Raw genomic sequence first — 22030 nt, 5'->3', positions numbered from 1 at the left:
CCACGAGCTTTCTCGCGAGCCATCCCAGCGCAGGGGAACAATTTTACTCTATTGCTTTGGTCTAAGCAACGGGGGCGTCCCGGGGCTCGAAATTCGCAAGGTATGAGGGGGTAGTGACGCTGGGTGTAACTAAAAAGGTGCTATTGTCCGGTGAGGTCCGGTTGGGGAGTTACAGAACTATGTCATAACGCATAATCTTATTAACTGTTTATCTCCTGAACTGCAACTTTCTTTACCACGTTATTCAGCGCCAAGCCCAAAGCTTGTGGCCAGTGGTATTCGGACTTGAGTTTGAACCTCTGCTTAATGATATAAACGAGAATCACCCACGAGCTTTCTCGCGAGCCATCCCAGCGCAGGGGAACAATTTTACTCTATTGCTTTGGTCTAAGCAACGGGGGCGTCCCGGGGCTCGAAATTCGCAAGGTATGAGGGGGTAGTGACGCTGGGTGTAACTAAAAAGGTGCTATTGTCCGGTGAGGTCCGGTTGGGGAGTTACAGAACTATGTCATAACGCATAATCTTATTAACTGTTTATCTCCTGAACTGCAACTTTCTTTACCACGTTATTCAGCGCCAATCCCGCCGTGCAGTCAATTTCACTGGTTAAGGTTAGGGTCAGGTGTGGGGTAGGTTTAGGGGTTAGCATTTTTTGGAAATCAACACTTTAATTGACACAACCAATAAAATCTTTAGAATGAGCTGTGGGGCGGAGTTTGCACTGAAGTGGATTGGGGGGAAAAAATGCGCATGCATGTCATGTGCCTGTCTGTCAATGGAAGGAAGCAACGCCCTATTTTGGAGCTCCCACCCCGTTTTGGAGTTCCCGCCCCCATTTGGAGAACTCCAGGCTGCAGTTATGCCCTTCTCGGCAAAAACGGTCAATGGTTAAATGTTAATTACAGTGGGGCAAATAAGTATTTGATACACTGCCGATTTTTCAAGTTTTCCCACTTACAAAGAATGGAGAGATCTGTAATTTTCATCGTAGGTACACCTCAACTGTGAGAGACCGAATCAAAAAAAAAAAAAATCCAGAAAATAACATTGTATGATTTTTTAATAATTAATTTCCATTTTATTGCATGAAATAAGTATTTGATACAATAGAAAAATAGAACTTAATATTTGGTACAGAAACCTTTGTTTACAATTACAGAGGTCAGACGCTTCCTGTAGTTCTTGACCAGGTTTGCACACACTGCAGCAGGGATTTTGGCCCACTCCTCCATACAAGGTGTTCTCCAGATCTTTCAGGTTTTGGGGCTATCGCTGGGCAACATGGAGTTTCAGCTCCCTCCATAGATTTTCTATTGGGTTCAGGTCTGGAGACTGGCTAGGCCACTCCAGAACCTTGAAATGCTTCTTATGGAGCCGCTCCTTAGTTGCCCTGGCTGTGTGTTTGGGGTCATTGTCATGCTGGAAGACCCAGCCACGACCCATCTTCAATGCTCTTACTGAGGGAAAGAGGTTGTTGCCCAAAATCTCACGATACATGGCCCCATCCATCCTCCCATCAATACGGTGCAGTCGTCCTGTCCCCTATGCAGAAAAGCACCCCCAAAGCATGATGGTTCCACCCCCAGGCTTCACGGTTGGGATGGTGTTCTTGGGATTATACTCATTCTTCTTCTTCCACCAAACCCGTCGAGAGGAGTTTATACCAAAAACTTCTATTTTGGTCTCCTCTGACCACATGACCTTCTCCCATGCCTCCTCTGGATCATCCAGATGGTCTTTGGCAAACTTCAGACGGGCCTGGACATGTGCTGGCTTGAGCAGGGGGACCTTGCCCACGCTGCAGGATTTTAATCCATGACGGTGTAGTGTGTTACTAATGGTAACCGTTGAGACTGTGGTCCCAGCTCTCTTCAGGTCATTGACCAGGTCCTCCCGTGTAGTTCTAGGCTGATCCCTCACCTTTCTCAGGATCATTGATACTCCACGAGGCGAGATCTTGCATGGAGCCCCAGTCCGAGGGAGATTGACAGTCATCTTGCATTTCTTCCATTTTCTAATAATTGCGCCAACAGTTGTTGCCTTCTCACCAAGCTGTTTGCCTATTTTCCTGTAGCCCATCCCAGCCTTGTGCAGGTCTACAATTTTGTCCTGGTGTCCTTAGACAGCTCTTTGGTCTTGCCCATAGTGGAGAGGTTGGAGTCTGATTGATTGAGTGTGTGGACCGGTGTCTTTTATACAGGTAACAAGTTCAAACAGGTGCAATTAATACAGGTAATGAGTGGAGGATAGGAGGGCTTCTTAAAGACAAACTAACAGGTCTGTGAGAGCTAGAATTCTTGCTGGTTGGTAGGTGATCAAATACTTATTTCATGCAATAAAATGGAAATTAATTATTTAAAAATCATACAATGTGATTTTCTGGATTTTTTTTTTTTGATTCTGTCTCTCACAGTTGAGGTGTACCTACGATGAAAATTACAGATCTCTCCATTCTTTGTAAGTGGGAAAACTTGAAAAATCAGCAGTGTATCAAATACTTATTTGCCCCACTGTATATACTTATGTATGAAGCATTACCTACACAGAAGTCGCTTTTAAAACAAGCAGCTTTTGCTTGGTCAGCAACGCGTATGACCAACTTAAACACGTTTTGAAATCTGAATGGGGAAATCTTTCGCCAACAAAGTCACCTGAAAAAAAATTGGGTAAAATGACCCTTAGTATAGTGTTTCGGAACCCTCTGTCCAATTTGCTTAGGTTTGAATGTAATTAACATGGTGCAGATATCCATGTATCATGCATTACTGTGTGTGCTGTTGGCTAGTAGACATTATATTAAGGTATGCAACCAAATGAAAGGGTTTAATATAATTGCTTGTACATATAATCACAAATATTTTTTCAAAGTATTATGTGGTTTATTTCAAAACAATTTTATTTACATAGGTCATTTAATAAATATGCCTTATTACATAAAGTGAGCTAGACCAACACCATGCCAAGGAAAGAGTAAGTTCTTAATCAAGCTTTTATAAAAGTCAAGTCATACACCAACAAATGTTAAAGTACTGTAAATGAATGAGCGCATTTAACATTGTCTCATTTAAATACTGGGAAACATCTATTTAAAAAAAAATAAGGAAAGTGTGTAGCTAAGGAAAACATCCATTTAAAATAAAACGCAGTACTGAGAGTTCAGTATCAGACCTTGTTCTAGAAGATATTATGAGATTCATAAACTATCAATTCATATGTTCATTCAACACATGTATTTATAGAGGCAAGCATCTTTTGCCTATAATAAACTCCTCCCTATAACGCCCTCGTTGCATCTCAGTTGGCTATTGTATTCGCTATTGCCATTCTATAGAACACTTTCAGACTACCATGTGATAGTAAAATCTCTTTACGTTAAAAAAAATCTCCTACTCCTAATTTTCAAATCTGTGAATAATATAATCCTGATTGTATTACTGAACAATATAAGCCTTAGTAAGCAGTACTCTAATTGGATTTAAAGTTCCTACATTCCTACAAGAGACATGGGCAAAATGAAACAAAGGTTTGATAAAAAAACAAAAAGCTGGTGGAAAAGAGTTCAGAGAGCTCAGAGAGGGAAGAAACATTTAAGAAGAGTGTAAGAAACGATTAAAGGCGTTGTAGGCAGACTCCAGGTCAAAGAGCATCTGGCGAACCTGGGAGTCATCCAGCTCATCAGATGCAGACATGCTGCTTAGTGTGGTTAACCTGTGAGGAAGAACAACACAGTGAGCATTGCTTTTAAAGTGCACAGAAACTGAATTAATTTTTCAGGCAGTTGGATTTAGTTTTGATTTTAGATTTTGGCAGATGAGCCATTTTTTCTAGAAGATATTATGAGATTCATAAACTTTCAATTCATATGTTCATTCAACATGTATTTATAGAGGCAAGCATCTTTTGCCTATAATAAACTCCTCCCTATAACGCCCTCGTTGCATCTCAGTTGGCTATTGTATTCGCTATTGCCATTCTATAGAACACTTTCAGACTACCATGTGATAGTAAAATCTCTTTACGTTAAAAAAAATCTCCTACTCCTAATTTTCAAATCTGTGAATAATATAATCCTGATTGTATTACTGAACAATATAAGCCTTAGTAAGCAGTACTCTAATTGGATTTAAAGTTCCTACATTCCTACAAGAGACATGGGCAAAATGAAACAAAGGTTTGATAAAAAAACAAAAAGCTGGTGGAAAAGAGTTCAGAGAGCTCAGAGAGGGAAGAAACATTTAAGAAGAGTGTAAGAAACGATTAAAGGCGTTGTAGGCAGACTCCAGGTCAAAGAGCATCTGGCGAACCTGGGAGTCATCCAGCTCATCAGATGCAGACATGCTGCTTAGTGTGGTTAACCTGTGAGGAAGAACAACACAGTGAGCATTGCTTTTAAAGTGCACAGAAACTGAATTAATTTTTCAGGCAGTTGGATTTAGTTTTGATTTTAGATTTTGGCAGATGAGCCATTTTATTTAATGCGTTCTAAATGTGATTTACAAAAGTCACATAATTCTTCAGGAATCAAATTAATATGCCGATTTGGTGCTTAACAAACATTTCTTATTATTATCAATGTTAAACACATTTGCGCTGCTTAATTTTTTTGAACACTGATTTTTTTTCCAGTATTTTCGATGAATAGAAATGAAAAAACAACATTTATTTGAAACAGAAATGTTGTGCAAAATTATAAATGTCTTTACTGTCACTTTTGTTTTTTACTTTTTGAATGGTACTGTATTTCTACAGTAAAACTAGGCTTACCAGAGGCTGACTTTGTCTTTGGCCTCTGAATCTGGAGGCATGTTGCTCATTCGATTCATGGTCTCCATGAGCTCTCTCAGGTCAGGCTGGATCTATATAAAACAATGTTCTCAGTTCATCAGTAATTCAAATCAAGAAGACTTAAACTGTCTCTAAATAACATTTTGTTCATCTAATTAAGCAGATGTATTCTGTGAAATGAGTACCTCATCCATGGCACGAATCTCAAGTCGAAGTTTGTCCATCACTGTGATAAAGAGCTGCATGAGAGAAAACAAATATTAAAAAGGGTAAAGGAGCAGATTTTGCCAGTTATTATGATTGCTGAATTGCCACTCTACTGTGGAGCCCTGGACAAATTGCATATGGCATTATTTCTTCTAGTCTGATGAAACAAATCTACTTAATGGAACTATTGGAACAAGAAGGCATCCTCTGTGCTCAGTCAATAAACACTAGGGCGTTCCGGCATTAGCTCAAGAAGCTATTCATTCTAGGCTGCATAAAATCACTATACAAAGTGTTCAAGATACATACAGAAACTATGTCTGCAATGCAGCGATTCAGGTTGCCCTTGTCATCCTTAATGGTGATTGGTCGATCCTCTTTGATCCTTTCCATAGCCAGTGGACAGTCCAGCTGTCAGAAACACACAGGGGAAAAAATGTAAACTAAAGCATACTGATCTGCATGCAATGCACTGGACTAGCAAATTACTAGCCAAAGTTACAAAAGAGCATTAAAATAGAATAGTTTAGAGTTGCATGTACGCAAAATAAGCTATACCCTGTATTTCCGACAAAAGTCATCAATGGAGCCCACATCTGATCCCTGGACTTGTTTGAAAGCAGCCTTGTACTGGACAAGCAATCTTGAGCAAGCTCCTGTGTATCTGCAAAAACAAAGCAAATATTTATTATATGAATAGATGTAAATAAGGGTGTGGTCACACTGGCAACAGTTTATGGGCAAAAAAGGTCCATTGTCTATTGTTATAGATCAGTTATGTATGAAGCATAGCTCACACAGAAGTCACTTTAAAACAAAGCAGCTTCTGGCTGTTCAACACACACAGTAAATTTACCTGACTAATGTTGGGGAAACGGTGTGCAGACATATTTCATATCACATGAAATTTCCAATCATGTGGACTCCTATTCAAATTTCTGGATTTTACTCGCAAACTGTGCATGTGACCACACCTTAATTCACAATGTTTTGCACAAACAAATTAAGTGACTAACTCGTTTGGAGTCACACAGTCCTTAATGTAGGCTTTTTCCAGGGCCTGAAGCGTTTTGACCACAGCAAACAACTCTGCCATGTTGTCATACCTTTCAAAACAAAATAAAAAGGACATTAATTGCAACCCAATCACGTAATCACCATTCTGCATCATCTTTATTGTGACATCAATCAATAAGACAAATAAATAAGGGAACTCAAATGAGCCATTCCTGAACAGTATGATGTTGGTTAACTTACTTTTCTCTTTCTCTGGCATTTTTGTACAATTTCACTTCCTGTAACAGACAAAAATGTAATTTAAACACAGAGGAATGATGACAGATGAGTCCATTATTACAAGTTATGGGCACGACATAACATTATTACCTCATACAGTTCTGGCTTGTTGGCAGGTGCTGGTTAAGTTAAAGCAGAGAGGCAAAACATATCAAATCAGATATGAGACTAATGAAAATATGTGCAAGAGTAAAAGAAGTTTGAGATGCTTTGATTTTCTAGAGGCTCATGATTAAGCAGGTTCTCTCACTCACCTCCTCCCATCACTCCAGAGGCAGGTATTCCATGAAACATGATGAACTAACGTACAAAACAATTGAAGCGCGAATCAGATCATTATGTTTGGTTTAGCCACGGGTCAGCGCTATTCTCAGTGGAATAAATGATATACACAGTGGTTGCATATCAAAAGCGACTGATCTGATCTCAGTATGTTTAGACACATTGTGGACAAGGAAATACAATTGAAACTTATACAGAGTAGACAGACAATATGAGTTACTCATTAGATTTTACACATTTAACGAACTGACTGACGCAAGGTATTGTGAATCCCAAGCGGAGCATATAATACACCCGCTAATTTTGTTTTGTTTATTTCCTGACAAATACACAGCGACGTTAGCATAGCTAGCTAAGATATTGCTTTCAATCCGCAGTGAGAGTACAAGAGACGTTGATGTCTATGTAATTTAAACACAGAGGAATGATGACAGATGAGTCCATTATTACAAATTATGGGCACGACATAACATTATTACCTCATACAGTTCTGGCTTGTTGGCAGGTGCTGGTTAAGTTAAAGCAGAGAGGCAAAACATATCAAATCAGATATGAGACTAATGAAAATATGTGCAAGAGTAAAAGAAGTTTGAGATGCTTTGATTTTCTAGAGGCTCATGATTAAGCAGGTTCTCTCACTCACCTCCTCCCATCACTCCAGAGGCAGGTATTCCATGAAACATGATGAACTAACGTACAAAACAATTGAAGCGCGAATCAGATCATTATGTTTGGTTTAGCCACGGGTCAGCGCTATTCTCAGTGGAATAAATGATATACACAGTGGTTGCATATCAAAAGCGACTGATCTGATCTCAGTATGTTTAGACACATTGTGGACAAGGAAATACAATTGAAACTTATACAGAGTAGACAGACAATATGAGTTACTCATTAGATTTTACACATTTAACGAACTGACTGACGCAAGGTATTGTGAATCCCAAGCGGAGCATATAATACACCCGCTAATTTTGTTTTGTTTATTTCCTGACAAATACACAGCGACGTTAGCATAGCTAGCTAAGATATTGCTTTCAATCCGCAGTGAGAGTACAAGAGACGTTGATGTCTCTCGTTAATTCACAGCTTATATACGTCTATAACGTTAATGTGGTTATGAGATGACATATTATTAAACCACTAAAGGTATTTTTGAGCAAAAACGCAGCCCAGGAAAAAGAGAATTCACTCACCCTTATATTGACGTCACCCACCGGACCGCAGCAAGCTGACGTGACGTCGCCGGATGATTTCGTAACGTCCTGTTTTCGCCGACTTATTCATTACAAAACTTGTTTATGCAAAGAATATACTATTTAATCTCAAGTAATAGGAATCGTTATTTATTCAATTTAACGTTCGGAGAAAACTGTAACATTTGTGCACACGTTTCATTGTGACGGGTTGCCAAGTCCCTTTGATATTTCCACACTAATAAATATATCGCACTTTATTCACTCACTTATGTAATGCATAAGTTAACTACATTATAGTATAATAACTGTTTGATATAGTGTATTATACAGCATCGTAATGCCATCACCTTCATTATTATAACCAGTGCTATTAATCTAACAGAACTGATTGATCGATCATTCATAAGAATACTTGGCAACCCGAGACTGTCTTTGAATACGCGCGCGGGAATGCGGGAATGACTAGACAGCTAACAGTGAACGGAGGAGCTCGAGAAACTGTATATATGGTAAATAACTCAAATATAAGTTAATGTCGATTGTTAGCTTTGTTTGTTATGAGACTGTGAGCGTTTCAGGGAATTGTTTGTCCAGTATATAAAGAGAGGCTGGTTATTTGAGTGTGTGGGATTTGTAAACAATGAAATCCACTAAAGTGAAACCTGCAGCATCAGCTAAAGAAGAAGAGTGTGGAATATGGCTCGACGCAAAAGAGTTAAAAGAAAAGAAACAACAGGTAACAACAACGGAATTCTAATTAAATATATTTAGACCAAATCTAACCTTTTAAGTGTATTGAAAAGATTTTTTTATTTTGTCTTCGTAAGAAAAAAAATGAACACTACATGAAAGATGAAGGGATCTCATATAGCTTTTTACATTTTTTCAGAAACAGCTGACCCGTCCAATATCCAAATTCCTGAACCCACTTGCGAGATCAGGGGGATACAGTGTGGCAGTCGCACTCAGCTTCACTCAGACCAAACTCAACATGCCTGTCACTAGACAAAGCTCTATATCAACCTTCTTTTCACCCAAATCCAGAGGTAAGACGTCCCAGAGTTCTTTCATACTGTGATGATAAACTGTTAAAGCTAAATAATAATTACCTTTTGTCCTTTTCTGACTGGCATTTGTTTGCCCAGACCCTAACCCAAGTGCGGCTTATTCTGGGTTGTCCAGTTCCATGCACACAGAGGCACACACCGGGGCCAAACGGAAACATGATGTGACTTTGGAGCCATCTACAGAATCAACCAGTCAAATATCTGAGGAGCACTGTGATGAAGATTTTGAAAGATTGTCAGCCAAGGACCAAAAAGAACAGTCTTTTCTCCATTTAATATGCGGAACTGAGCCAGAGGAAGAAGAACCGTCTGAAAAAAGGAGACATGTTGTCCATTATACAGAAAATGTGTTGGAGACACAAGAATATTGGAATAAAGAAGCTTCAAATGAATATCCAAATCAGACAATTCCTGAAACTGAGACTTTCTTTCACGAGGAGTCCCCGGAGCACTATGATCTGATGGTCTGGAAGCCCTCTGAAGATGCACATAAGCATTTCCTGAAGTCTCCAGGTCCTAAACACACGGACAAACATGATTTAAGAGATCAGAAGGCCTCAGTTAAGGGGTCTATCTTAACTTCTAGGCCTGCCAATGAACACCACAAAAGATGGAGTGCTTCTGTGAATACTAATAAAAATCAGGAGCAGTCTTGGCACAAAAATAAGGCATCGCCCATGAAACGGATGGGGAAAGAGAATAGATGGCCTGCATCACCTATTAAAAATGCTCCAACATCGCCTTTTAAACACCATCACATTTCCAGTCCAGCTAAGTGCAGGTTAAAGGAGAAATACACTTTTCCCCCAAAAAAATCATGTAAGGAACTTGTAAACACAGAGACAGTTGGAGAAACTTTTGCTACGCTGTTTACTCAGGACTCAGAGGGCTTCTGTGTGATTGCTCATCGTGACAAGCACTTAAGGAGCCCACTAAGAGACCAGAGCAATTTATCTGTGGGCAAAGATTACGGGAATAGTCCATCTGCCGCTTCTTTAGGAAAAGAGGAGGAGGAATCAGATCTAGAGCCAGAGATGCTTTTCACCCAAGACTCCGAGGGAAACATGGTCATCAAGCATTAGCCAGAAACAGATGCGAAATACCACAAGAACACAGAATTTTAAGTGTTTTTTTTTAATTGATTTTCTTTGAAGCTCTTGATTTTGTTAAAGTTGTAATTAAAATATTTGAACATTTGAATGAACATTCAATTCAAAAATAAACATTTGTACAAGTACAAATAAACCCCCAAAAATGATTTGTTGTGTAATATTTGATAAAGATTCACTGCTTGCCAGCAGATGGCACCATGAAGCTTTTACTGTCAATGTTTGGTGTATTCCTTAAGCTGTGCTTGTAGAATCTGTATATTTTAAAGTAGGACATGACGTGTCACATTAAACAAGTTGAGTACATTTGAGTTTAAAAGCTCTATCATTTGAAATTAATTTACGTTATGTATTGCTTTAAATGACCAGAATGGAGCAAGGTGAATACTTCACATTCTGTTCTCGTTTGCCAAGTTGATGATCCCCCATTGCTGCTCTGTTTAAATGTGCTGTCAGAGACAGTTTCATTAAAGAGCCATGTGCTGACAAATTCACTCATTTTTCATGCATTTATAATAGATGCCATGGACTACCAAATGTAATGATCCCCTTGTAAGGGACCCCTTCCTAAAATATAAAGGCAGTTTCATGTATAAAAACCCATTTATACTGTGTGTGAAAAATATTAAGTGAGATATTAGAAGTACAACAAAATTAGATAAAAAAAATTAGATTACCATTTTTATAGTGAGTTAACTGGCTCATATTTTTCTTGTACTAAAGCAAAATTTAAACAACGGGGTTTTTTCACAGAACTTTTTTGCTGATTAGTTTTTTGTTACTGTTAAAAACTAGTATTGTCAGTACAATAAATACAATCTGATTCCTGATCATTCTTTAGAAAGAAAGAATGAAAGTAAAAATTATCCGTAATTAAGTGCACATTTTAACTGACAGCTCTATACATTTAGCAAAAATATTTGTCCCTTTTTGACAAAGCTTAATCAGAAGATGGTAAAAAATAAAATAAGTGTAGTGAGTTTACAGTTATTTTATTTGATTAAATTGATATGGTAACGTGAAAATACTTTGGTAAATTACCATTTAAGGTGTGTGATTTAATACAGTGTACACGTTCTACTTTGTTTAAGCATCATTATTAAATGTGCATTACATTATAGTTAAACGTCGACTGTTTACTGACCAAGCAAATGTAACATGATTCCCTTTTATGGACTGAAGAATGCTACATATTAACACATGTTGGCATACATTCAAAATGAGCTGAAGTGTTCAAGACCTTCGTGTTGAAGAAACATTTAAAGCATGTCAATTTACAAGCAATGTAAATATGTGAGTGCAAAGTGAATGAACTAGTCTCAGAAATGAGTAGTCTGAGATTATAAATGAAATATAGAGTGATAAAATTCAGCAATATTTGAACTATATTAAAATAATATAAAATCTTATAAAAAATTACCCCCAAAGCCACTCATTCATTTGCAGAACAAAGACTATTTATCACACTCCGAATAAAAAGAGGTTTGATTGTAAAATATCCATTGATTTTTCTCCTTTGCTCATGATTGCACATATCCTGCATCCAAAGCCTGAAGATACAAGATTACCTTGCCAAATAAAAGTTTTTGTGTGTGTGTGTTTTTTTCCAAAAAGAAAATATTATGAACTGAAACTGGGATTTGTAATCTGTAGGAAATGTAAAATGTGACTGCACAAAACAAAGAACTGGTTTCTCCATAAAAACAAGTTCAATATAGGTAAATATTTTTTTATGTTTTATTATATTGCTACACAGAACCAACATGTATTTAACATGAGAATTTATGACATCAACACAAAGTACTTGATAATGTCAAAGACAAAAACAAACAAAATCCATACTTTAATAAATAAAATATATATTGTCAGGAATAAGTAAACATCTGATTGCTTACTGATTCATTATTTTAACTTAGTACTTTGAGTTGCTGCCTAAAAAAATTCCCATATTCACACATAATGGTGCCATCATCTGTAATTACTTTTAATGTATAATAATTAATATATGTATATTATGTATTTTTATTGCTGCTTAGTTAAGGAGAAACATCTCCATTTGTTGAAATGTTTCATAATTGGTTTGTGGAAAATGGAACTTTTTGTCCATATTTTGCATTTTCTGAGCCTAAATCTACACCTCTCATAACCACAATGTATGAATTCTTCCGTCTCCACTAACAGTGTGATACAGTGAAAGTGCATGAAGAATTCTGGGTAGGAGGAAAGCGATGACGAGCTGGAAAAGGAATCAACCAGCAATCTTTGTGGGCTCTGTCACCAGGCTGGAGCCGTCCCAAACCGTTTTAAACTGCTCTGGGATTGGAAACTCCCTCTGTTGAATACACAAGAAGATATTAGTCAAATAATGTATAAACAATGCTTCAACCTTAAAGGCTCATATCTGAATGTAAAGCAGGTCAAATCTCTGGAATAGAACATTGTTATTTTGGTACATGACATAATGTATCAAGAAAGTTATTTGTTAAAATGAAAGGTTATGCTAGCTCCATTTGTAGATATTTCCAGTGTAAATAAACTTACATAATCATCTTCTCCCTCAGGAACGAGGACGTTCATCTCAGAGCTCTTGGCACTGACAATCTCACAGTCAAGTGAATCCTTGCTCAAGTAGACATGGCACCCCTCAGTCTTGTTAATAGAAATAGTAGGAACTTTTCCCATAACCTGAAAGGCCAAAAACAAGTTTTGTGTTGTTCACAAGCAACAAAATACATAAGGGTGAAAAAACAGAGCTGCTCAGTCTGTAGTCCAAAAACTACAATTAGCTTGAAAGAATTTGTATTTTTGAGCCACAAGTTCCTACTTGGTGAAAACAAGCTCTAAAAGTCTATTGTGCTCAACAAGGCTGCATTTATTTGATAAAATAAGGTAAAACAGTAATATTGTGAAATATTATTACAATTTAAAACAATTGTTTTCTATTTTAATATATTTTAAAATGTAATTTATTTCTGTGATGGCAAAGCTAGATTTTCAGCAGCTATTACTCAGTCTGCAGTGTCACATGATCCTCAGAAACCCAGTTGATCAATTTAATGCCTCCTTCTTTAAAAAAAACAATATTATATGTGGTTGATGAATTGGGCAATATTATGTATTAATTTATTAGTAATGTTTGCTATAAAAGCATGTAGCAGCTACAAACATGTGTAATTTATGTCCGTTAACATCTCTTTAGTATCAACAGATGCATACCACAATGTTATTTAACATTGGTAGTTGTGTTGATTACGATATTCGTTATTGATTCTGGCAGTTATGACCATAATTCATGCACATACATTATGCCAACACATTCGTTTTCACAATAACAACCCTGAGTACAGATCACTCACAGTCACAACTTGTTATGCACACACATTTACATCTAACCTGAAGCTGAATGTCTCTGGAGTTGATGATCTCAACGATGCCCACCACACTGTCAAACACGAGTCCGAGCTTCTTACAGTTATCTGTGAGGAGAGAGACAGACATTAGCCAGGCGTGGTGCGCGGTGCTGCGATAGAGGAGGAGATAACGTTACTGGATAAGAGCAGCTGGTGTTATGAGGAGCTCCTCTTACCCACTATGATGGAGTTGACTTTGCCTTTGATCTGGAGTGTGGAGTTGCTACAGCTAAAGACATAAACCACCTGTCTGAGCTCGGTCTCCTCTATCACCAGGTCATGAGACTTCTCCTGGTGCTCCTACAGGACAAATACATACAATAGATCCACTAAACACATGCTGGAGGCACGGTAAATCAATAAGAGTCTCACTACAAGTGCAGGGTAGCTTAGTTTACAAGTGTGTGATGAGTGTTCTCATTTTAAGATCTCTACATTCATCCAACCCACTTTTTGGGAGATAATGATCATTTTTTGGTGATCCCTGCCTTAATGAATCTCTTCCACTTTCAAATGAATCCTATGCAACTGAGAATGATTATTTTATATAAAACATTTAGGCTCTGATGGTATAATATTAATAAAAAATGATATAATTAAAATGACAACAAAAATAACAACAACCATAATAATAATAACCACTATGCAAAGTGTAATTATTAGTATTAGTAATATTTATTATATATATTTGTATTATATATATATATTATATATAAAATATATTATTAATAATATAATATAATATAATAACGACCACTATGCTAAATAATATAATAAAATAATTAGATTAATGAATCTCTTCCATTTTTAAATAATTTCTATGCCACTGAGAATGATTATTTATATATAATTTTTAGGCTCCAATAAATGTATTTCTATTCAGAAAATTGTATAATAATAATAATAATAATATCACAATGCTATTTTATTTAAATAATAATAATAATAATAATAATAATAAGAAGAAGAAGAAGAAGAAGACATTTATATATACATTAGCAGAATGACACAATTGACCAATGTGAATCTAGTATTGCTTGGAGCTGTGCAATAAGAATAATGTAATATTTTTCCATCGCATCAGACCTTATTATATATAAATCATCTCTTTTGTGTTTAACACAACTTTTTTTTGCTTCCTTTTAATAAAAATAATTTAATTCACAAGTTGTAGTGCTTAATGTGCTATATACTGCCTTCAATGCTTTAGAAATAGCATGTAGTAAATCAATAAAAACTCTAGTATGATACAGTATTTACAGTAGTATTCTACATTATTGTCACACAGCCTCAACATATTGCATGTTTAATTTAGTGAGTAGCATTTAGTCTTGAAAAGAAAAAATGCTAACCAACAATTTTACCTAAGTTATTTTACAAGTGAACTGAAAAAAATAATTAATTAATTTGCATTTTTATTTCCAAGATGATGATAATGACATTGATAATGTTAAGATAATGACATTGACTTAAAAATATCAAGTTCATTGCATTGTGGGATACATTTGTTTTTTCTTTTATTTAATTTTGCCAAATGTAGCAGAACGATTACAAGTAGTATGATTTAACGCTGGACACATTCAGACACATGCCAGTTGATGTCGTGTGGGAACCTACCACTCTCCACTTCTTTCCTTCCAGCTCCAGCACGGGGGAATGTTTTTTGGCAGGTGCGCACGCAGATGTGCTGGGGTTCTGACTTTTGGCTGGAGATCCCTGGTGTGTCCTCCCTCCCTGAGAGCGCACGTTGGGGTTCTTATGGGTCTTCTGCTCTTCAGACACATGCTTCAAACCTGGAGGCAGAGCACATCACCTGATGTCAGTTTTGAAGGCGGTATAGTATTTTATTGCGTGACGGTGTTCTCCTGCCCACCTTTAGTGATGACCTCTCCCTGGTTGAGCTGTGCAAACAGAGCTGAGTGCTGGGCTGCTGTGTCGTCGGGTTTGGGGCTGTCATCCATGAACATCGGAGGAGGACCTGGTGGAGGAGGAGGAGGAGGAGGGCAAGGACCACCAGAAGAAGCACTGAACAGTGAGGGAGGGGCTACAGGACCCTGTGAAGAACACCAGAGTTAGTCCCTGAGAAGTTGCAAACTGATATGCTCATTCCAGAATGGGAAAAACATCAAAAACAAAACTAAAACAGTATAGCTGTGAATCCACAGCCTCAAATAACACCTTTATAAAATGGTTAAAAACATTGTAACCGTGATGTTGATGAATTCACGGCAATGGTCATCTATCCAGGGGGGGGCGTAAGAGGCAATGGATTGGGTCTGTAGTGTTGCTGATTGACAGTTCAAAAACCAAGGTGACCTCCATAAAGAAAAATTTCAGGTATATTTATTTTTCATATTTATAATGTATACAATTTATTAAAATAAATGTTTGTAGAGCATCACTTGGAAAAGGATTCTGAATTTTTTTTAAGCTTTAAAGAGTTTAAATGGCAAAAATCATTGATTTTTAATACAGTAATATGGCCACACATTAAATCAATATTTCTCATGATATTAAAGACTATACATATATATATATATATATATATATATATATTATGATTATTACAATTATAAGAAAAATGGAAAACTGAGAAATAATGAGTAGGTGTGTTCAAACCTTTATCCACACAAATTATACATTTATAACACTATAATATAAAATAATAATAATAATAATATAAATCAAAATATGCAGTGAAAGGTTCATTAGTTAACTACATTAGTTAAGATGAACTAAGAATGACCAATACTTCTACAGCATTTATTAATCTAGTTAATGTTGATTTCAGCATTTACTAATCCATTATTAAAATCACAAGTTGTGTTTGTTAACATTAGTTAATACACTATGAACAAACAATAAACGACTGTATTTTTATTAACTAACATTAACAAATAACATTAACATGAACAAATAAAAAGTGTTATAAATGTATTGTTCATTGTTTGTTCATGTTAGTTAATACATTAACTAATGTTAACAAACAACACTTTATTGTAAAGTGTTACCAAATGTCTCTTTAGGAAAGTATATTGCTATATGGTTAATGCAATAATCTTTTGAAAGCAGTTCATATCAGTCCATGTGTTTCTGGCACAACTGGGATAATCTTATTTAACAGCATTTAAAGTAAAAGAACAGATCCGTGTGGCACAGTTGGCTATTGTGTGACCCTGACGGCACACTTACGCCTGTTTTATATTGTCAGCACAGCTGCCATTGACAGTTGCACACGGTTCCCACTTCAACACTTAAACTGGCTTAAACAACTGTTGCACACTCATCTTTTCCTGTCTTGTACAAACACACACACTTCTAATCCCAGTAATTGTGCTGATGTTCAGCATAGGTTAAACAGTTGGGCAACCCGACCTCTGACCCTAAAGGTCGATGCCTTGTGAAGAGGTGAAAAGGCAAAGGTACTTAAACTGTTAGAGGAAGTTGGAAAACATGGCAGACAAATACATAGTGATGCGGGAGTTTGATTGTGTCTGATGCGTGAGGATATACAGAAGTAAATGAAGTCAAAGGAGAAGTATAATGTGGAATACATGAGAAGCGAGGTTGAATTACGAGGAGTGTGTATGAGAGCAGGTGTGTAAGCCAGAGACACACTAGGCTTTTGTTGGGGTCATTTCTATGGTAAACCCCCCCATGCAAAAAGACCCAGATGACCACCTGTCCACACCATACAGTCCTCCACACATACTCAGAGCCCTCATGGCAGGAGGGACAGCTGACACACAGTCAGTGAGGGCTCTCAGGTTTCTGTTTGACACACACACTATTTCACCCCGTGACAGACAAGATTTAACATCTCCAAAAGTCCCAGAACTGCTTAAAGGGATAACTGTGTATTCTTTCAAAGTCATAAAAGTAGTATGAAGCCGTTTTATGAAAGTAAGCAAAAAAAGTTCTAATCTCTTTGTAACCTGACACATTGCTGCATATTATCAGTCAAGTTAAAGCCAGTAAAATAAAACATTACTTTCCTTTACATACACTACCATTCAAAAGTTGGGGATCGGTTAGAAATTTTTTTTATGTTTCCGAAAGAAGTCTCTTTTGCTCAACAAGGCTGCATATATTTGATCACAAATACAGTAGAAACAGTAATATTGTGAAATATGATTATGTTAAAATAACTGTTTTCTACTTTAATATATTTAAAATGTAATTTATTCCTGTAATGGCAAAGCTGAGCAATGTAGAAAACAGCTGTGCTGCTTAATATTTTTGTGGAAGCCATTATACATTTTTAAGGGTTCTCCTTTGATGAATATGAAGTTCAAAAGAACAGCATTTGTTTGAAATATCTTTACTGTCACTATTGATCAACTGAATGCATCCTAGCTGAACAAAAGTCTTAATTTCTTTCCAATCTTTTGAACAATAGTGTAAATAGATTCAATTCATAGAATAAACTCATAGATTAAACTCTAAATAATTGTTAGGCATCACAACATTATAATGTACAATATTTGCTAAAGATTACATTTAACAGTGTTATTAAATTATTAGTGTTTTTAAAGATTAACTTTAAGCAAAATATTTTAAATAACATCAATTTAAAAACAATTTATCTAAATATTAATACAAATTATCTAAATGTAAAATTATAGGGGAAATTAGCATGAACAATTAAATATGCAATATCGACTGATACTGATAAATAAAAAATTCTCTAACTTCGGTATGGATATAAGTGGTATAATACCAATATACTGGAAGAGATGAATTTCAAAGGCAGACATGCATAAATATAACTGTACTAGTTATCTAGATCGATGTACACCGTATAGCTGTTGATCATCTGAAATTAATCTGCATTCAACCAGCCTCTGTATGACTAAAAATGGAAAATATGCTTTTCTGTATTGCAGTTTCAGTTTTTCCTAATTTGAAACGGAAACACGATATCTAGCATTGCAAATATTTACGTCTTAGAAAATGACAGATTTCCATATTACTGTAGAGTTTTGATTACCAACATCAGCTGTTCTAATTGTACAATCTGAATATTCAAGAATATTCATATCATACATCCTGAATACAAAAAAGTCGAGGTGAGCCTTAAGTCATTTTACAATTGAAAGTCTCACTTACAGTCTTGTTCCAGAAGAGTCCAGTGGTGTGGTGCTCTTTTATGTAGGTCTGAAGTTCAGTCCAGATGTTCAGATAGGAACGAACCCACTCAACATGACATGGGTCACTGGGGTCAACAGAGACACAAAAAAACGTTCACTGGCATTGTTTAAGTGAACAAATAAATCATATTTTCCTAAATGTACATGTACAACATTACTGTGAGGGAAATTTACTATGTGTGTAGGTACATTAACAAAAAGTACCAAACTGGTATTAAAGTACAGTAATATCATGGTATTACTTGAAGATCCCTGAAGTAGCAGATAAATACCATTATACATGACTATGATAATCATTCTCACAATACCATGTAAGGGACATTTCACATTAACATAAACTGATCTGATATGAACTAAAAAAAAACTAATGCACTAACGTGTCTTTGTAATCTTTCAGGACTCTGTTTGTGTAGAATATTGCAGCATCGTTCATCTCTTTCACATACGGCCCTGGTTTCTGACACTGTGACAGAGCAAGACAACAAAGGGTCAAAAGATGGTCAAAGAAGCTTATGTACTCATAAAAATAAATAATAAGCATAGAAAAAAAGGATCAATTTCAAGGAAAGCACTAAAACTGAGGTCTTGAACCTTTGTTGTAAACATCAGCGGTAGTTTAAAGCAGAAAATGATAGAGTCCAGATCTGTCTTAGTCCAAATTCACATTGCAGTGATTAGATGCAGCCATTCACAGCATGAAGACATCAGAAGAGTTTACATAATAGAAAATAAATACAGAAATTCAAATATCAGTTTGGTGGTCCTCTCACCGATGACTCATATGGTTTGTGTGAGGTCGTCCGGTTGTCTCAACCAAAGAAAATATGCCTAATGGATGAATGTGATGTTGTTTGAAGTTTATTTGGTGGGCTTTCATCACTAGCATCAAGCCATGACTGTTTCTGAATGTGCAGTCTTAACAGTAAGCGACTTAAATGCATAAGATGCATGAGCCAAACCAGGTATTTGTATAAAGGAAGTTGGTGACTAGACTGCACCACAGTGTGAGACAGAGAGAAGTGCTCACCACAGCCACCCAACCCAGAGCGGGGATGCTCTCGCTCACGGCAGACAGGTGGTTGAACAGTCTGCTGCCGCGGTTCTTCTCCCGGAAATTCTGGACCTCCTGGATCTGGTCGGAGAGGGGTCTGAGGAGGTCAGCCATCTCTGTCTGATTGGGAATAAAAGCAGGAAAGCCATCAATCAAAAGTTAAGATTCACTTGTGGAACATCAAAACAGTCGGAGTTGTGCATAAATGCAATGTATGCAATTGTGCATGTGCAATGATGGCAGTATCAAGAAGAGCTAACAATTTAGGTGTAGAAAGACCAATTATTTTTGAGGAGGTATTAGTGATTCTAAAAAGCTTATTTTTGTTGGTGCAAGAGAGCATGGTGAAATACAGCAAGTAACACAGTACAGAATAATTGATTCATTGATACTGCGATACAGAAGGAGCAATTGATTTGGTTTCAATGAAAAGAACCGAAGTTTACGTATGACCAGAAGTCTTTGTTGGCAGCGTCTATGAATGTCTGTGACATGATGGTAAAAACTTAGTTTATTGTCTAAGATAATGCCCAGGTACCTGAAGTTGTCAACAATGTCCATTGGCTGGCCATTGATGGAATATAGGACAGTAAGGAATAGAGAATTTGTGTCGTGTTTCTAAAATTTGTATGAACAATACTAATAGTGATAATTGTCTTGCAGGCTCTAATAAACCACTTAAATACAGTATTTTGCCATTTTAGTAATTTCATTTGAAACAACGTCAACTGTGAGAAAACTTCCATTCATAAAATATCCATCCCTTACTTTTATAATTCAGTCAAATTACTCTAATAATTCAATTAACTCTGAGCCCAGCTTTTATAATATATTTCAAAGATGAACAAAAGGAGATTTTGTGCTGTATACCACTGTAGAGTTTCAACCTCTTTTATTAAAGACCCTGAAAGGATGTCTGCATATATTTCCTTCTTGTTTTGTTGTATTTCCTATTGAAAGTTGGGCAGCACGCACACGCGCACACACACACACACACACACACACACACACACACGTGTGTGTGTATAAACTAAAACAAATTAAAAATCACAAGTAGATAGATAAGCTAGATGGCTAGATAGATAGATAGATAGATAGATAGATAGATAGATATAGATAGATAGATAGATAGATAGATAGATAGATAGATAGAGGGCAGCATGCACACGCACACACACACACACACACACACACACACACACACACGTGTGTGTGTATAAACTAAAACAAATTAAAAATCACAAGTAGATAGATAAGCTAGATGGCTAGATAGATAGATAGATAGATAGATGATAGATAGATGATAGATAGATAGATAGATAGATAGATAGATAGATAGATAGATAGATAGATAGATAGATAGATAGATAGATAGATAGACTAAAAACTAAAACAAATTAAATAAAAATACTAAAATATCACTGCACATATAGAAGAGTTGTATGTGGAATAACATGCTAGCATTTCTATCATGACATTGCAGAAATAGAAAAAGTAGTACACTAGCATGCTAGTCAGCTGCATGTGCTATTGGAATAGGAAAATGTTTCATTCTAAAAAGCATCTGATTTTAACATCTGTATAGACCAACCTGAATCATCAAAAGGGACAGAATTTACAGAATTCACATTAGCAACATTTTGGCAAAATTTCATAGGCACTATTGTCTTTCGGCAATAGTGTAGCAATGCAACACTGTAAACTGTCCCTCTAGCCTAAAGGGAAAGAAGTGACAAATCAAACACCTTTCTGATGATCGTTTGCTGCATGGCCAACTCAAAACCACTGCGAAATCTGTGTAGGCAAAGCTTTCAGCCTTACGTGAAATTCTCAATCGTGTAGTTTCCTATTGAAATGACTAGATTACGCCCACAAAAATGTGCTTAACGAGGGTAAATGTGACCGTACCTTAAGACTGTGTACATCTGTGTACATCTATTAGCATACAGAGTATCTTAAAACTAAACAAACAGAGAAACAGCCTCTCCACATTAACTCCAATTTTGATTTCATTGGCCCTTTTCTGCAAGCACAGAGAATAGCACACTCATTTTCTATAGGGTTCAGGTCAGTGAACTGGAATGGCCATAGTAGAAGCTTGGTTTTGTGCTCAGTGACCCATTTTTGTGTTGTTTTTAAGGTTTGTTTTTGAATTATTGTCCGGTTGGAAGATCCAAACATGGCCCATTATAAGATTTCTAACAGAGTCAGTCACTTTTTGATTTTTTATCTGTTGGTATTTGATAGAATCAAAGATGCCATGAATCTAAACAAGATGTCCAGGACCTCCAGCAGAAATATAGGCCGTATATTAAAAATACAGCAGTATATTTCATTGTACGCATGGGGTACTTTTTATCCCTGTGTGCACCAAACCCATCTTGAGTGTTTGTTGCTAAAAAGCTAATTATTTAGTTACATCTGACCATAGAAGCCAGTGCCATTTGAAGTTCCAGTCGTGTCTGACAACAGAA

The 22030-nt window shown here is 36.5% G+C and overlaps 3 protein-coding genes across 6 annotated transcripts in view; 1 reads left to right on the top strand and 2 right to left on the bottom strand.

Annotated features, from left to right (window-relative positions):
- Window positions 1-4044: 4044 nt before the first annotated feature.
- vps28 (VPS28 subunit of ESCRT-I) lies at window positions 4045-7854 on the bottom strand. Of its 3 annotated transcripts, none has more exons than XM_016281263.1 (10): window positions 7767-7854; window positions 7214-7259; window positions 7050-7078; window positions 6250-6287; window positions 6009-6098; window positions 5551-5656; window positions 5302-5403; window positions 4971-5024; window positions 4765-4856; window positions 4045-4356 (listed from the first exon to the last, which is right to left on the bottom strand). In XM_016281263.1, the coding sequence occupies exons 2-10, from the start codon at window positions 7251-7253 to the stop codon at window positions 4236-4238; spliced, it is 672 nt and encodes a 223-aa protein (XP_016136749.1). In that variant the 5' UTR covers window positions 7254-7259; window positions 7767-7854; the 3' UTR covers window positions 4045-4235. The 3 variants fall into 3 exon arrangements, with proteins under 3 accessions (XP_016136749.1, XP_016136750.1, XP_016136748.1); XM_016281264.1 differs by lacking the exon at window positions 7050-7078 and adding an exon at window positions 6379-6407; XM_016281262.1 differs by lacking the exons at window positions 7050-7078; window positions 7214-7259; window positions 7767-7854 and adding exons at window positions 6379-6407; window positions 6543-6881.
- A 342-nt stretch (window positions 7855-8196) lies between these two features.
- LOC107592084 (uncharacterized) lies at window positions 8197-10687 on the top strand. 2 transcript variants are annotated; one of them, XM_016281454.1, is made up of 4 exons: window positions 8223-8278; window positions 8364-8505; window positions 8659-8815; window positions 8915-10687. In XM_016281454.1, the coding sequence occupies exons 2-4, from the start codon at window positions 8410-8412 to the stop codon at window positions 9916-9918; spliced, it is 1257 nt and encodes a 418-aa protein (XP_016136940.1). In that variant the 5' UTR covers window positions 8223-8278; window positions 8364-8409; the 3' UTR covers window positions 9919-10687. The 2 variants fall into 2 exon arrangements, with proteins under 2 accessions (XP_016136938.1, XP_016136940.1); XM_016281452.1 differs by having other exon boundaries at window positions 8197-8505.
- Window positions 10688-11818: 1131 nt separating this feature from the next.
- cap2 (cyclase associated actin cytoskeleton regulatory protein 2) overlaps window positions 11819-22030 on the bottom strand; it is a 17903-nt gene continuing 7691 nt past the window's right edge. The window contains exons 5-13 of the mRNA XM_016281402.1: window positions 19533-19676; window positions 18883-18968; window positions 18465-18570; window positions 15229-15409; window positions 14973-15148; window positions 13532-13655; window positions 13339-13421; window positions 12487-12630; window positions 11819-12277 (exon numbers count right to left, since the gene is read on the bottom strand). Of these exons, the coding sequence (XP_016136888.1) occupies window positions 12194-12277; window positions 12487-12630; window positions 13339-13421; window positions 13532-13655; window positions 14973-15148; window positions 15229-15409; window positions 18465-18570; window positions 18883-18968; window positions 19533-19676 (1128 nt within the window). The 3' untranslated portion in view covers window positions 11819-12193. The remainder of the gene's footprint in view (window positions 12278-12486; window positions 12631-13338; window positions 13422-13531; window positions 13656-14972; window positions 15149-15228; window positions 15410-18464; window positions 18571-18882; window positions 18969-19532; window positions 19677-22030) is intronic.

The sequence above is a fragment of the Sinocyclocheilus grahami genome, unplaced genomic scaffold (genome assembly GCF_001515645.1).
Source record: "Sinocyclocheilus grahami isolate Dianchi unplaced genomic scaffold, SAMN03320097.WGS_v1.1 scaffold149.1, whole genome shotgun sequence".
NCBI lineage: Eukaryota > Metazoa > Chordata > Actinopteri > Cypriniformes > Cyprinidae > Sinocyclocheilus > Sinocyclocheilus grahami.
The sequence above is the reverse complement of the archived record's forward strand: the minus strand, read 5'-3'. Positions and strand labels throughout refer to the sequence as shown.